We start from the raw sequence: 17,263 nt of genomic DNA on the forward strand, positions 1-17,263 counted from the left end.
CATTAATTATTTGAGTCCCAAGAGGATGGTGTTTTCCTGCTGTCTTGTTGGTGTCCCACAGAGATCAATGATTGTTTAGGGAAGCATAAGAAACAGGGGCCCCAGGGATGTACACACACACATGAAACCATAAAGCCTATGGCATCTTCTATCATAGTATCTCCAGGAACAGGGGAAGCAATGTTCATCCCACAGCTGGTTGGTTGGACTACACTGTTTTTTTGGCGGGGGGAAGTAGAGATGCACGATATTTTCTGGGATCTGGAAGCTTCTTCTTATTTTCTCCTTGAGGTAATTTAATATAGCCATGTGTAAAAGAAGAAAGAATTGCAAAGGAGGGCGGCAGTATTAGACATACTTAAATATGTATTTGGTCTTCTCTTAACTAGACAGTGTCTTAAGAAAGTCAGGTTTTGAACACTCCTTTATGGAAATATTTTCTCTTTGTGCATTGAAAACCAATCCAGTGAGGAATAGGAACAATCTCATTTGTGGAACCAAAGATCTTGTAAACAGCTTTTAGTGTGAAAGGGAAGAGTGTAAGCGAGTTGGGAGGAATGCTTGATTTCTCTCTCCTTCCCTTTCCCACTCCTTCACACCAGCTCCATCAAGGAAGCCTGTATGGAAGTTCACTGATGGTCACCCGAGGCAGAGCAGCTGTAGGGGTCCCTCAGGACTGTTCATGGAGGGACATAGACTTTTGAAGCATGTCTAAAGTGGAAAGGAGAGGATTATTTTGACCATGTGCTTGTCTCTCAACTTCAGCAGTTTTATCAACCTCGATATTTTTGACATTTTGGGCCAGATAATATTTTGATGTTTGCATGTACACGTTCCTGGTATGTGTATGTGTGTGGGGAGGAGGCTGCTGTTTGCATCACAGAGTGTTTAGCTGCATCCCTAGTCTCCACCTGCTGGCTGTCAGCCACGCACCTCCCTATCGTGACGACAAATTTGTCTCAAGACACTGACGAATGTCCATAGGAATACAAATCACTCCTGGTTAAGAACCACTGCTTTGTAAATAATCACAGCCTGACTCTTCATCTTTAGATTTGAAAACAGGGAAAGGTTTTTCAAAATTATATACTATTTTGAACTCAGAAAAAGGCAACTCTCTTTTACTGGCCACTGAAGAGAGAAAATCATATCATTAGAATAATTGTTTTTAAATTGGGATTTCTTAATGTACATTTTATTTCCCTCTTTGAAATCATTTGAAGAATGAGAACAATACCTGGCTGTGTTGGGTTTTAGTTCAGATTTTCTTCCCTCCAGGAATTATTAGTTGGTGCCTCTAAAGTCGCATGTGTATTGTCCAAAGGTCAAGAGGGAAAGAATAAATAGGTGTCCTCACCCTCTGCTGGCATTTTCTACATGTCAGAGGCCTCGAATGGATCTGTCTCCTATTTAAACAATCTGTCCCTTCCTCCCTATCAACGCCATACCACTTATGTCTTGTGAGAATTCAAGCAAACTCTACATTGCTTGTTTTAAAAAAAAGATTGGAATAAAATATTTATTTTGTGTGTGTTGTGAGGATTAAATGTAAATTCATATTATGTGTATATATATATATAAAATATGTTATCTAGGCATCTGGCTTACTATGTTTAACTTGCCATTTTAGCATGGTCATGTTTCAAGCCACAAAAGTTATACAAAATATAATTTTCATAGCTGTGTAGTTTTCCATAATATGTATATACCATGGTCTCACCATTTCCTCCTGCTTGACACTTTATTGTTACATTTCCCTATCGTAATGCTGCAGTGTGGCCGCAAACATTTCTGTTAATAATCTCATATTCACATCTTTGATTACTTCTCCAAATAGATTTAAAGCAGTAAATTCATTTATCAAATAGGTCGTTGGAAAGCTTCAGAGTCAAGTTGCAGGACGTTTAAATCCAAGAGTACCAATTCACTAAGTAGTGGCTGACATAAAATATCTAATTGATAAAGTAACTATGCTGACTTTATAGAAAAAAATGCACAAAAGCGACTTTTGCCATCTAAAACATTAACAAAAAGAACCCTCGTGGGTTAGCAGTCTTAAATAAACATACTTCTTATCATTTCAGTGGGAAACAGTATAATGATAAAAAAATTATTTCCTGAGATTCCAATCTTTCCAGTCCTGACCTAAAAGTCAGCAGGAACAACGGGATTTGAATTTCATAAAATGATATTGCTAATTAAATAATATTTAATGTCTTTCTAGTGATTCACTCCCAGGCCCTAAACTGTGTGGGACTAGTTTAAGGAATCACATTGACTCTTATGGATGTGAGAGCTTTTCGGTGACCTGTGAATTAACTGTGAGCTCTACGCATTTGTACGCTGCAGTATCTGGACATTTTCTAAACATCACAAGAGCAATGTCGTATTTGCCTAAAAAGTTATCTATCCTACTTATTTTCATGTCTTTGTAGGAGACAGTCAAGACAAATTTGGGATCATGTAATGGGGAATAACTTTTACTATTTTTCTTCAAACTCAATAAAGTGTGAACATGAGCAAAGAAAACTGTACCACTGTGACGGAGTTCATTCTCCTCGGGTTATCAGATGCCCCTGAGCTGAGGGTCTTTCTCTCCCTGCTGTTTCTTCTGATCTACGGAGTCACAGTTATGGGCAACCTGGGCATGATCACACTGATTCAGGTCAGCTCTCGACTTCACACTCCCATGTACTTTTTCCTCAGCCACCTGTCCTTGGTGGATTTCTGTTACTCCACGGTCATTGTGCCCAAGATGCTAGCTAATGTCTTAAACAAAGACAAAACCATCTCCTTCCTGGGATGTGCTGTGCAATTCTACTTGTTTTGCACATGTGTGGTATCTGAGGTCTTCCTGCTGGCCGTGATGGCCTATGACCGCTTTGTGGCCATCTGTAGCCCACTGCTGTACATGGTCACCATGTCCCGGCATCTCTGTGTGGAGCTGGTGTCTTGTTGCTACCTTGGTGGGACTGTGTGTTCTCTGATCCACTTGTGTTTAATTCTTGAGATCCCAACCTACAGATCAAATGTGATTAACCACTTCTTTTGTGATCTGCCCCCTCTCTTATCCCTTGCTTGTTCTGATGTCACTGTGAATGAACTGTTGGCATACATTCTGTCTACTTTCAACGAGATCCTCACCATTGTGATCATCCTCACCTCCTACTTGTTCATTCTCATCACCATCCTGAGGATGCGCTCTGCAGAGGGAAGGCGCAAAGCCTTTTCCACCTGTGCCTCCCACCTCACAGCCATTGTTGTCTTCCACGGGACAGTCCTTTTCACTTACTGCAGGCCCAGTTCTGGCAACAGTGAGGATGCTGACAAGGTGGCCGCAGTGTTCTACACTGTAGTGATCCCCATGCTGAACCCCCTGATCTACAGCCTAAGGAACAAAGATGTGAAAGAAGCTCTCAGAAGAGTGGTGAGCTCCAAAATGTTTTCCTAGAGAATATTTTCTTAACAAGACACGGGGCCCCACAGTGAAGGCTGGTGGAGGGCTGAATGGCAGGCTGCTGTGTTGGTGTGGACAGCACAGCCCGAGCACGAGTCTTCATGAGTGGATGCTTCAGATTCACTTTTCTTTGTGCCTTTGCTACGGAGCAGGGTAGGGCTGAACATATTTCAAAGTTTGCCACCTACTTCTTTGCTTTTATTCAATCTCAGATGTTTTAAATGGGCCTGGGTAATGGACTGCTAGACACACATTAACTTCACTTAAAACATTCATAAAGTTAATAAAGAATCTTGAGAATCATATTTTCTGATCTATTAGGGAAACTGTAGCTTATGTCAAAATCTAATTCCTCTGTCTTACAGCGAAGAATGAACCTTTGCCAGTTTATACACAGAATGAGATTCCCATATGCATATATGTTCTGTTGTTAATTTCTTCCTTCCTTTATTATGTGTTTGTTGTTGTCATTGCAGTGTCTAATGTTTGTGGGACTCTGGAGAGAAATCTCTGAAAATGGAGACACTAATGATAATTATTTCACAGAAATCTTAGGGAAATCAAGTGACATTATCATGTGCAAAGAGCTAAGGAATTTTCATGGCACTTAATTAGTTTTGTTTCTGTCTCTGCTCTGTCTGTGTGTGTGTATATATGTATATTAAATGTACACCTACATGTAATAACCATTGTTACCAATGTCAGCATTTCTGACTTTGGCCATTTTTATCATTTTATCTTTTACTTGTTATCATCCTGATTATTTTGCAAGTTGTGGATCAAATGCTTACTGGGACTTGTAGGTGGATTTCTAGCCTCTGTTTATATTCTTTGTTGTGTTTTTGCTCCTGATGAAATGAGCTTTCTTCATCCTTCCTTTATGTGTCTGAATCATACTTCTTCATTCAGTCCTGCTTTGTGTGCACCATTGATAAGTTATTTGTGCTTTCATTGTGTTTATGTCAATTTCTACATTATGTTTTCTACAAATGATTCATAACCTTTTTTGTCACAGTATTTCAGAATAAATGCAAAAAATGTGTGAACCAAGAAACTCTTGTTTTCTCCCATGTGTGACAAGACACCAGCTTTCTTAACTTAACTGTATTTCAAAATAGTCAGTATGGCAAGGTGGCATTTTGGGGGGTAGTATAACTGCTCTTCTTTCATGGTACAACATTGAATTCTCCTGGGACACACATTTTGTAATTTACATATATATGTGTGTGTATGTATTTGAAATGTATCACTCTATCTATCTAATCTGTATGGGTATAGATATGGTTTTCTACATTCTCACAATCCTTAGCACAGAATTGATATGAATAATGACTCAGGTAATGTGTGTTTCAAGTATTTTTCTCTGGTTAGGCTGGTGGATAGTCAACAAAGTGTAGAAATAAAGAGCCATTAAAAGCTGCTTCTGCTAATATAGTTCATTTGCATTAAGGTATTTTTAGTAGTTTATTTTTTAGTAGTTTAGTATGGTATTTTTTCATTACCATTTATCACCCTTATACTCTCATACACTTCCACCTACCCCATGGGTATGATCTTTTATAAAATATATGTTTTTTGATAATGCTTTACAAAATACAATGTATTCTACAATACCATTGCTCATAATATAGTTCAGGTGGAGACTGGAGCAGAGGTAGTTGAAATCGACAAATCTGAGGAATGTTCCGAGGTGAATGCTCTTTACTTAGAGTGTAAGTGTCGTGTGGGTCTTTACAGATCCATCACTTCAGTGCCCACAACCATTCATGTACTTTCTGGAGGGTGATGGAATGTACATTGCTAAGCCTCATACCCTGAGATTGTTGTTTCAGTGACATCTAACAAGAGGTAAAATGTCATCTAATACTTCATTTTAGTACCTATTTGTCTGTTTTGTCATTTGGTGTCACTGACACCATGCAGGTGCTTTGGATAATAGACATGGAATGCTGAGTGCTTGAGCTAAGAACATGCACGATCTCATCTTGGAGATGGTGATGTAATAATAGATGATATTAGTACAATGCTTAAAGGAGATAGTTGCCTGTGATTTAAGAATGGGGCATTTAACCAGAGCTGAGAAGTGTGTTGTTTCATTCTTAGGATGTTTGAAGTACGTACATTAAGCACAGTTTATACATTAAAGGGAGGTTTGTGTGTGTGAGTGTGAGTGTGTGTGTATAAAGAGAAGAGGACCTAAATGAGAAGCCTTGTGCAGTCTAGTGCTCTGTCCTCCAGGGAGAGGGAGAGAGAGCGTCCAGGTTTTTCTACAGAATGGCAACTTTAAAATTAAATGAATATTCTGAGACCTTGAAATTATAGAATTTTTTAAAAAATGATATTAATAGTATTCAATAATAGTGTAAATATTAGGTATAATTACCTTAAGTTATTGAAATAGATTTTAGATTAAATAGATTACTTAACATTGAAACACTAAGCAATGACCACTGTTAAAATTGTGTTTATAATAAGGTTTCAGTTTATTTCACAGATTGACAGAGAACCAAATTAAGGCATTACAACTGGAATACTAATGTAAATACTATTTGGTTGTTTGTTTTTTTCTCCATGAAACATATGTTTTTGTTAATTACTCTTCCACTTCAATGACATCAATTGGGAATTTCATGTTTTTTGTAAAGTTAATTAGTATAATGCTGTGAACATGTTGTAAAGGGAGATAAAGTACATACATTAAGCACACTGTATACATTAAAGGGATAGATGCTATTAGAGGAGGTCAAGGTCCTCCACCCCCAAGCACCGTTCATGCAGTTTCTGTTCAGTTGACAAGAGCAGGTGTCTGTTCCCCAGAGCGAGGGCAAGAGGGGAAATCCACAGTCTGAGGTGGAGGCTGTGATGTGCCGAATAAATGTAGAGCTGCTGATGCTGCTGACCCCTGGGGTAGCACGATCAGAAATAGAGGATCTGAGAAGTTGTCTACATCCCATGAACCGTGTCCCTGATGGTTACCCAGCCTTGGGCAAAGCAGAAATACAGGTGGGTTTTGTGTAAAATGAACACGCTAAAATAAAACAAAACAAAGTTATTTTCTTTTTCATACACAAAGGCTGCTTTTTATATCTGTCTTGCAGGGGACACAGCTTCATTCAATAAATGGTTTTGAATGGAATCTTGAAAATGAGCATTGTAAATCAAAAAGCATAAATACTGGTGAACCAGATATACAAGAGCCTTGCATTTATGGGACTTTGAGCTAAAGCAGAAGAATTTTATTTTATTCTTATTGATTCATTTACTATTTATTTCTTCTAAGTGTTATGATGGGTAATTTATAGGATGATATAAGTACATAGGAAGAAGAGAATGAAAGCTAACTTAAACCATTAAAACTCCCTTCAGACTCAGAAGTTTATTAAAATCATTGCTTATAAAACTGGGACTTTAAACATGGAGGAGGATGGTACTGTGCCCATATCTCTCTGGGATATATATATACACTCATGAGTAGAGCAGAGTAGTACACAAAAATCTGCTTTCCAAAACTAGAGTAAACCTATTACTCCTCTTCTTTATTTCACAGAAATACAGATTTACAGTGACTATTCTCCACATTAATTGTAGGCACAGAGGTAGGTAAAGAAACGTCTAGCATTGTATTCGTGAGACTACAGAAAACTGTGCTAATGTCCATAAACTTCAGCTGTCAGCATCTACAAATAAAACCTTTGTAACTGACCATACTTTCATCCAGTACATAATTTAGTGCCAACTGCTTTTTTCAGGGCACCTTTCACATCCTTATTCCTCAAACTGTAGATCAGTGGGTTTAGCATGGGGATGACAACTGTGTAGAAAACAGAGGCCACTTTGTCAGTGTCCGTGGAGTAACTTGAGTTGGGTCGGATATACATAAAAAAAACTGCCCCATAAAATATAGCAACAACAGTTAAGTGGGAGGCACAAGTAGAGAAAGCTTTGCGTCTGCCTGCGGCGGACTTCATGCGAATGATGGTAGTTATGATGTAGCTGTAGGAGAGGAGGACAGTGATGACACTGGACCCCCCAACACAACTACAGGAAACAGTCAATGCTATTTCACTGGTGGTTGTTTGTGAGGTGGAGATGGCTAGTAAGGGTGGGAAGTCACAGAAAAAGTGATTGATGATAAGGGAATTGCAGAATGACAATTGAATTGTGCAATAGGTAAAGATTGCCATATCCATAAAACCTGCGGTGTAGGCAGTGGCCACCAGCTGGATGCACACTCTCCTGGACATGGCTGTTGTATACAGAAGGGGATTACAAATGGCTACGTAACGGTCATAGGCCATGACAGACAGCATGACACATTCCACAGCTGCAAAGGCACCAAAAAAGAACATTTGAACCACGCATAAATTATATGCAATCTTCTTTTGCTCAGATAAGAAATCAGCCAGCATCTTGGGAGAGACAGAGGAGGAGTAGCAGATATCACAGAAAGACAGACTGCTCAGGAAATAATACATGGGCGTGTGGAGCCGGGCGTCCATGCTGATCAGCAGGATCATCCCTAGGTTGGCAATCACAGTGATGCCATAAACCAGTAGGAAGAGCACAAAGAGCCCCTGCTGCACATCCCGCCTGCCAGAGAGTCCTAAGAGTATGAAGTCTGTGAACACGGTGCAGTTCTCAACAGCCATCGCTCAGGTTGGCAATCCCTGGTTGTGGAGGAAGGAAATGCAAGTGGAGAGTAAAAGCATCTTACTGTCTTAGCAGTTATACTGCTGGTTGTTTCTATTTGTCAGCAGTTAGTACAACAGCTCAACAATGTACATTTTCTTTAAGTAAACTGACTCTGCAATGTTTCCAATTTAACATGAATTGATAAAATGATAATGAACAGCTTACATTTGTATTGTACTATATAGAATATGTGGCACACTTTGATCCAAATTAAATCATTTCATTTCAATACCAAACTATGTAGTGTTTTTCAAACTGTTAGATTAAGAAATTGATATCTCAGAGTCAACCCAGTTGTTCTTAGAAGTATTTGGTCCAGAAAACCCACATCGTATTACAAGGTTGTTTCTGTTCCTGATGTAGTGTAAGTGTTGTTATATTCTGAAATAAAAATGCATAGAGAAGTGAGAGATGCAGGTAACAGAAACATTTCTTTCTCTACTCATTATCCAATACTGTAAAGCAGGCAGATCACGAGCTTCTTTCTTGGTGTATCGGGTGCCCACTTCCCCAGTATCCCCTTGACCTGTCCAACCTCAGTCACCAAGGGATAAAGACAGGCTGTGATCCAGGACTCCCAGAGCAGTGAGCATTCGCTAGAGGAGAAGTTGGAGTGGTCTCTGTGGATGGTAGGTTACAGGTCACAGGCTGGAACATGTAGGGCTAACCGTGTGCCCTCTGACATGACTGCTCAGGGAGGTGTGTTGGGACCTGACAGTAGGCATCCTGGTAGCACAGGTGACCCAGAGGCAAGTGTGGATTGCTGTGTGAGACCCTCCACTCTAATCTGCTAGAACCCACTGAATCTATTCACCAAAAGATCAAATGTGCAGGATACAAGGTAATGTCTCGTGTGCACAGTCCCACAACCTCAGAGAAATTTCCATCTGAACTGGGCCCCATCCAACTCCCTAGACATTGTGACATTGCTTGACTGTGTTCTTCACCCCTTCCTCTTGAGAATCTCTGAAATCTGCTTTCCTTTGGTTAAAAAGAGTTGGTCCTTGGAATGCCAATTAAACTCTATGTTCTACTGTTATATTCTACACAAACCAGGCATATCATATATAATATAATATGTGACCTCCTCTATTCTGTGGGAATATGAGAAAATGGAGCAGAATGTCGAATAGAGAAAGAATTACATCTGAATAACGATGTAGTGATCCAAATGCAGGTCTCCAAAATTCTTGGTCTGAACTCATCTAATTATCTGCTTGTAGACCCATTTTTTTTAAAAAAACTTCATTTTCAATCAAAAATATTTATAAAATATGTAAAAGTACATGTAAGATAGTAACAACAAGAAATGTCCAACCACTTTCATAAATAATACATTTTATTCTTCCTTGCCATTTATGAATGTCTTTAAAATAATGAGATCGATAAAAAATAAGTAAAAGTGTGTATACTATTTCGTTCCCTCTTTTAGTTTTATAACATACTTTATTTCAAATAAAGTTTAAAGAATTAAAGAAATCTAAAATAGAAATGAGAAAACCATAATATATCCTGTACCTGTTCTGAATCATGGAGTTCCTTGTTGCCTGCTTTCTGTCTGCCAGATGGTTCAACACTGTCCCCTCGGTGACCTGCCTTATATCACCCTGGCTGTGTCTGGACCTGGGTGCTGGTCTCTCAGGAACAAGGGATAGGTATAACAAGATGTTGTGTCATCTGTTATTCCCTACAGGCTGGTGACTGAGAAAGAAACATGGACCTTTTGAAAATGTTACTTTTGTCCCTCCCTTCCTTATTGCCTAATATTGTACTTACTTAGCAATAGTAAAATGAGTGTATTGAGGGCTGTTTGTGTCCAGCTCACCAAATCTTATCCAGGTATATTGTTTCCATCTCATAATTTACAAAAACATCCACTCAAGTTTACAGACAAACACACACATAAGAAACACTCTCACATTAAATATTTTACAAAACAGATTTTTGTAAATGCAGACAAAACTGACTGTAATCATAGTGCTTAGGGAAAACTAAATTTTGTGTATTATTGGATGATTAATAGTTAAATAAAAATTATATCAGAATAAATACAGCTTATATGCAAATAGTTATTATGAATAATGTCAATGATGCCTTTTCTACACTAATTTATTCATTCCTCTTTGGCTAATATCCTGTAGGTTTATAGAGAATCTTCAGACCATAAAATTTTGATATGAGTACAATTACACATACATAATTTATCATAGCTAGGTTTTTCTTTAAATTTAATTCTAAGTAATGGCCTTTAAAGCATACAAATTTGACTATAAATAAATTTTATCCTTTTTACCAGAGTTTTATGTTGTGTAACAATTACCATATATTATCATATATGTTTTGAAACATAAATCCTGATTGTTTCTAATAAACTCATTACTTGACACAGAAATTGAACTCTAGAGGTAATAAGTAAAGTAGAGTCTTTTAGATATTTTCTTTAAACTCATTAAAGTTGCTCTAAATAGGTGTTTTTTGAATGTTTGTTAAAATTCACCTGTGAAGCCATCTGGTCCAGGAGTTTTGTCTGTTCGGAGTTTTTTGGTTACTGCTTCAATTTCCCTAGTTGTAACCTGTCTATTCAGATTCTCTGATTCTTCCTGATTCAGTGTTGCAAGATTGTATGATTCTAGGAACTTATCTATTTTGTCCTGATTGTCCTATTTGTTAGCATATAGTTGTTTGTACTATTTTCTTACAACCATTTGTATTTCCTTGGTGTGGAGAAGAGGGATATCTTGTGCACTATTGGTGAGCTTGCAGATTGGTGCAGCCATGGTAGAAAGCAGTATGGGGTATTGTTTAAAAAAATAAAAATAAAACTGCTTTATGACCCAGCAATTCCATTTCTGGGAATTTATGCTTGGTAATGGCACCAAGGGAAATGAGGTTCACTAGTCTCCTTGTTCCTGGAAACAATATTAGAAGTGGCAACACATTAAAAGTCCTAGAGGAAAACATAGGCAGAAATATTCAGATATTCCAAGCAGGACTATTTTCACCTACATCTCCCCTAGAGCAAGGGACATAAAGGAAAGAATAAACAAATGGGACTTAATCAAAATAAAAAGCTTCTGCATGGCCTAAGAAAACATCAGCAAAATGAAAAATGAACCTACCACATGGGAAAATGTATTTACAAATGATACCTCAGACAAGGGTTTGATCTCCAAAATATATAAAGAACTCACATGACTCCACTCCAGGAAGAAAAACAACCCAACTAAAAAATGGGCAAAGGACCAGAACAGACAATTCTCCAAAGAGGACATACAGAGGTCCCAGACACACATGAAAGGATGCTAGCCATTAGAGAGATGCAAATTAAAACCACATTGAGATACCACTCCACACCAGTGAGAATGGCCACCATAACCAATCAGCAAACAAGTGCTGGTGAGGTTGTGGAGAAAAGGAAACCCGAGTGCACTGTTGGTGGGAATGCAGACTGGTGCAGCCACTCTGGAAAACACTATGGAATTTCCTCAGAATAGTAAAAATGGAAGTGCCTTTTGACCCAGTGGTACCACTGCTAGAGTTATACCTCAATAATGCTGAAGCAGCAATTCAAAAGAAGCTATGCACCCCAATGTTCATAGCAGCACAATTTCCAATAGCCTAGTGCTGGAAGCAACCCAAGTACCTATCAGGAAATGAGTGGATCAAAAATTATGGTAGAATTACCCAATGGAATGTTACGCAGCAGAGAGAAAGAAGGAGATCCTACTTTTTGCAACAGCATGGATGGATCTGGAGAGAATTATGATAAGTGAACTATGCCAGGCATTGAAAGACAAATACCCTATGATCTCACTCGCAAGTGATCTACCAAACAAACAAGCAAGCAAAACATAACCAGAGACGTTGAAATAAAGAACAAGCTGACAGTAACCAGAAGGATGGGGAGAGGTAATAATGGAGAAAAATAGGGGAAGGGTCATCAATGAACATACATAAAGGACACATGGACAAAGCCAAAGGGTAGGATGGAGGGTGGGGATGGAGGGGGGAAGGAGATGGGTGATGCAGGCGGGAGTAGTGTGGGAAAGTGGAGACAACTGTACTTGAACATCAGTAAAAAAAGAAAGTGCGCATATTTTGAATAAGACATATTTGCTTAAAAATACAGTGATCATTTATCAGCAAAGTGGTATATTATCACTGAAACATTCCTTAAAAGTTGCTGCATTATTTTACAAGAATATACTGAACTTTATTGTAGACAAGGCAGCACTGGAACTAAACATTTTACAGCATTAAATTTCTGAAGTTTCTTAGAATCTAATGTTGCATACATAGGTTTGCTTTTTGGAGAACCTTTTTGATATGTAATGTACTTGATATTACTTAAATGATACGTATATACCTAGACAAGTTAAAAATAAATACCCTTTTAATGAAGACCAAAACAACAAATAGAACACCAAAACAGAATCACCAAAACCTTCTTCTACTCGAGGATGTCCTTTTTAAAAGAGATTTTATTTATTTGTGTTTAGAGAGAAGGAAAGGAGGGAGAAAAAGGGAGACAAACAAGTTGTGAGAGGGAAAGAGCAGTTGGTTGCCTCATGTACACGCCCCTACAGGGAACTGAACCTGCAACCCGTGTCTGTGCCCTGATTGGGAATCAAACTGGCAACCTTTCACTTTGCAGGTGACACCCAACAAACTGAGCCACATCCGTCAGGGCACCAGAAATTGTCTGAAGGATTTTCAAGCAAAGGAATAACTACATTTTTCGTTATTATCACATTAGATTAATTTTGAACCAAGCACAAGCAGACACCTAAGGCATGTGCTGCTGTGGTCAGTTACACACTTGTTCACATTGTTGCGTTCAGTTGCAAAGATGGATCTGATTGGTGTAGAGCATTTTTTGTACAAGTATATCGTTACTTTTTGATCTACTTTAATGTTCATGGTAGGCAGTCGAATGGTTTTCTCCTCTGTTATTACCAATAATTTTAGTGTGAACACCCTTGTAATACCCTTTGATAGACACAAACACCCATTTGTCTATATATAAAACCAGGAGTTGAAAATGTGTGTGGGTGTGTATGTAAAATTTATATTTATTAAATATCATCATACAGTTTTCTATTAAGTCTGCCAATCCACCTGGCAGTAACACACTGCCCTTGTGTGAGTCCCTTCTTGTTGAACATCCTCACCAATAACTAAGAGGATCTTTTCCTTTGTTTTTTTTTTTTTTTTTTTTTAAAATTTTATTTTTTTATTGTTATTCAATTACAGTTGTGTGCCTTTTCTCCCCATCCCTCCACCCCACCCCAGCTGAACCCACCTCCCTCCCCCCACTCCACCCTCCCCCTTGGTTTTGTCCATGTGTCCTTTATAGTAGTTCCTATAATCCCCTCTACGCACTATCCCCGCCCCCACCCCCCACCCCCGCCCTGGCTATTGTTAGATTGTTCTTAACTTCAATGACTCTGGTTATAATTTGTTTGCTTTTTCCTTCTATTGCTTATGTTCCAGTTAAAGGTGAGATCATATGGTATTTGTCCCTCACTTCCTGGCTTGTTTCACTTAGCATAATGCTCTCCAGTTTCATCCATGCTGTTGCAAAGGGTATAAGCTCCTTCTTTCTCTCTGCTGCGTAGAATTCCATTGTGTAAATATACCATAGTTTTTGGATCCACTCGTTTGCTGATGGGCACTTCGGTTGCTTCCAGTACTTGGCTATTGTAAATTGTGCTGCTATGAACATTGGGGTGCACAGCTTCTTTTGGATTGGTGTTTCAGTGTTCTTAGGGTATAATCCCAGCAGCGGAATGACTGGGTCAAAGGGCAGTTCCATTTTTAGTTTTCTGAGGAAATTCCATACTGTTTTCCACAGTGGCCTCACCAGTCTGCATTCCCACCAACAGTGCACGAGGGTTCCCTTTTCTCCGCATCCTCTCCAACATTTGTTTGTGGATTTGTTTATGTTGGCCATTCTGACTGGTGTGAGATGATACCTCATTGTGGTTTTAATTTGCATCTCTCTGATGGCTAGTGATGCTGAGCATCTTTTCATATGTCTCTGGGCCCTCTGTATGTCTTCCTTGGAGAAGTGTCTGTTCAAGTCCTTTGCCCATTTTTTAATTGGGTTGTTTGTCTTCCTGGAGTGGAGTCATGTGAGTTCTTTATATATTTTGGAGATCAGGCCCTTGTCTGAGGTATCATTGGCAAATATGTTTTCCCATACTGTTGGTTCTCTTTGTAATTTGGTGCTGTTTTCTTTAGCCCTGCAGAAGCTTTTTATTTTGATGAAGTCCCATTTGTTTATTCTTTCCTTTATGTCCCTTGCTTTAGGGGATGTGTCTGTGAGGATGTTGCTGCGTGGAATGTCTGAGATTTTCCTGCCAATGTTTTCCTCAAGGACTTTTATGGTGTTACGGCTTATATTTAAGTCTTTTATCCATCTTGAGTTTATTTTCGTGTATGGTGTAAGTTGGTGATCGAGTTTCATTTTTTTTGCACGTAGCTGTCCAGATCTCCCAACACCATCTGTTGAAGAGACTGTTTTTGCTCCATTTTATGCTCCTGCCTCCTTTGTCAAATATTAATTGATCGTATAGATTTGAGTTTATTTCTGGGCTTTCTATTCTGTTCCATTGGTCTATGTGCCTGTTTTTATGCCAGTACCAGGCTGTTTTGATTACAGTGGCCTTGTAATACAGTTTAATATCAGGTATTGTGATCCCTCCTGCTTTGTTCTTCTTTCTCAAAATTGCTGCTGCTATTTGAGGTCGTTTATGGTTCCATATGAATTTGTGCAATGTTTGTTCTATATCTGTGAAATATGTCATGGGTACTCTAATAGGGATTGCATTGAATCTATAAATTGCTTTGGGTAGTATGGCCATTTTGATGATGTTAATTCTTCCAATCCATGAACATGGTACATGCTTCCATTTGTTTGTATCTTCCTTAATTTCTTTCTTCAGTGTTGTGTAGTTTTCTGAGTACAGGTCTTTTACCTCCCTGGTTAGGTTTATTCCTAGGTACTTTATTTTTCTTGTTGCTATATCAAATGGGATTTTTTTCCTGATTTCTGTTTCTGCAAATTCGTTGTTGGTGTACAGGAATGCCTTTGATTTCTGGGTATTGACTCTGTATCCAGCTGTTTTGCCAAATTCATTTATTAGGTCGAGTAGTTTTTGAGTGGAGTCTATAGGGTTTTCCATGTACACTATCATGTCGTCTGCAAACAGTGACAGTTTCATTTCCTCCTTTCCAATTTGGATGCCTTTTATTGCTTTTTCTTGTCTGATTGCTGTGGCTAGGACTTCCAATACTATGTTGAATAGGAGTGGTGAGAGAGGGCATCCTTGTCTTGTTCCTGATCTTAGTGGGAAAGCTCTAAGTTTTTGCCCATTGAGTGTGATGTTGGCTGTAGGTCTCTCATATATGGCCTTAATTATGTTGAGGACTGCTCCCTTTATTCCCACTTTGCTGAGTGTTTTTATCAGAAATGGGTGCTGTATCTTATCGAACGCTTTTTCCGCATCTATTGATATGATCATGTGATTTTTGTCTTTGCTGTTGTTGATGTGATGTATTATGTTTATTGATTTGCGAATATTGTACCATCCTTGCATCCCTGGGATGAATCCCACTTGGTCATGGTGGATGATCTTTTTAATATATTGCTGGATGCGGTTTGCTAGTATTTTGTTGAGAATTTTAGCGTCTATGTTCATCAGCGATATTGGCCTGAAGTTTTCTTTCTTTGTTGTGTCTTTATCTGGTTTTGGGATTAGGATGATGTTGGCTTCATAAAAAGAGTTTGGGAGTCTTCCATCAGTTTGGATTTTTTCGAATAGTCTGTGAAGGATAGGGGTTAGTTCTTCCTTAAATGCTTTGTAGAAATCTCCTGTGAAGCCATCTGGTCCAGGGCTTTTGTGTGATGGGAGTTTCTTGATGACTGCTTCAATTTCCTTTGCTGATATTGGTCTGTTCAGGTTTTCTGCTTCTTCTTCATTCAGTTTTGGAAGATTATATTTTTCTAGAAATGTGTCCATATCATCTAGGTTTTCAAATTTCTTAGCATACAGGTCTTCATAGTAATTTCTTACGATCCTTTGTATTTCTGTGGTATCAGTTGTAATCCCTCCACTTTCATTTCTAATTCTGTTTATTTGGATCCTCTCTCTTTTTTTCTTGATGAGCCTACTTAAAGGCTTGTCGATTTTGTTTATCTTTTCAAAGAACCAGCTCCTGGATTCATTGATCCTTACAATTGTGCTTTTAGTCTCTATGTCATTTAGTTCTGCTCTGATCTTGGTTATTTCCTTCCTTCTGCTTGCTCTGGGCTGTCTTTGTTGTTGTTCCTCCAGTTCTTGTAGGCATAGGGTTAGGTTGTTTGTTTGAACTGTTTCTAACTTCTTAAGGTAGGCCTGTATTGCTATGAACTTCCCTCTCAGGACTGCCTTTGCTGTGTCCCATAGGTTTTGGGTTGTTGTGAGTTCGTTTTCATTTGTTTCCAGGAAGTTTTTGATTTCTTCCCTAATCTCGTTCTTGACCCATTCATTGTTTAATAGCATGCTATTCAGTCTCCATGTTTTTGAGTGTTTTGGGTTTTTACCCTTGGGGTTGGTTTCTAGTTTCATACCCTTGTGGTCAGAGAAGATGCTTGATATGATTTCAATTTTCTTGAATTTGTTGAGGCTTGCTTTGTGTCCTATCATGTGGTCTATCTTTGAAAAAGTCCCATGAACACTTGAATAGAATGTGTATTTTGCTTCTTTGGGATGAAAAGCTCTGTATATATCAGTTAAGTCCATTTCCTCTAGGGTATTGTTAAGTGACACAATATCTTTGTTGATCTTTTGTTTGGAAGACCTGTCCATTTTTGATAGTGGGGTGTTAAAATCCCCTACTATAATTGTGTTGCTGTCAATATCTTTCTTGAAGTCCTCCAAGATTTTCTTTATGTATTTGGGTGCTCCTATGTTGGGTGCATATATATTTATAATGTTTATGTCTTCTTGGTGGATTCTTCCTTTGAGTATTATGAAGTGACCTTCTGGATCTCTCTTTATGGCCCTTCTTTGGAAGTCTATTTTGTCTGATATGAGTATTGCTACCCCTGCTTTTTTTTCCTGTCCATTT

General features: G+C 38.5%; 2 protein-coding genes across 3 annotated transcripts; one reads left to right on the forward strand and one right to left on the reverse strand.

Annotated features, from left to right (window-relative positions):
* The first annotated feature begins 118 nt into the window (after nucleotides 1-118).
* Nucleotides 119-4,497, forward strand: LOC128781077 (olfactory receptor 5L1). Of its 2 annotated transcripts, none has more exons than XM_053925404.2 (2): nucleotides 119-291; nucleotides 2,225-4,497. In XM_053925404.2, exon 2 carries the CDS (start codon nucleotides 2,516-2,518, stop codon nucleotides 3,449-3,451), a length of 936 nt encoding a protein of 311 aa, XP_053781379.1. In that variant the 5' UTR covers nucleotides 119-291; nucleotides 2,225-2,515; the 3' UTR covers nucleotides 3,452-4,497. The 2 variants fall into 2 exon arrangements, with proteins under 2 accessions (XP_053781379.1, XP_053781380.1); XM_053925405.2 differs by having other exon boundaries at nucleotides 2,436-4,497.
* A 1,465-nt stretch (nucleotides 4,498-5,962) lies between these two features.
* On the reverse strand, nucleotides 5,963-9,757 carry LOC112302685 (olfactory receptor 5AR1-like). The gene is made up of 2 exons (XM_024558237.3): nucleotides 9,668-9,757; nucleotides 5,963-8,124 (listed from the first exon to the last, which is right to left on the reverse strand). The coding sequence occupies exon 2, from the start codon at nucleotides 8,104-8,106 to the stop codon at nucleotides 7,168-7,170; it is 939 nt and encodes a 312-aa protein (XP_024414005.2). The 5' UTR covers nucleotides 8,107-8,124; nucleotides 9,668-9,757; the 3' UTR covers nucleotides 5,963-7,167.
* Nucleotides 9,758-17,263: the final 7,506 nt, after the last annotated feature.

This window comes from Desmodus rotundus, chromosome 5, assembly GCF_022682495.2.
Source record: "Desmodus rotundus isolate HL8 chromosome 5, HLdesRot8A.1, whole genome shotgun sequence".
NCBI classification, from domain to species: domain Eukaryota; kingdom Metazoa; phylum Chordata; class Mammalia; order Chiroptera; family Phyllostomidae; genus Desmodus; species Desmodus rotundus.

Bases quoted from the DNA above. Each gene is read 5' to 3' on its own strand.
- LOC128781077 (XM_053925404.2), top strand. From the start codon at position 2,516: ATGAGCAAAGAAAACTGTACCACTGTGACGGAGTTCATTCTCCTCGGG.
- LOC112302685 (XM_024558237.3), bottom strand. From the start codon at position 8,106: ATGGCTGTTGAGAACTGCACCGTGTTCACAGACTTCATACTCTTAGGA.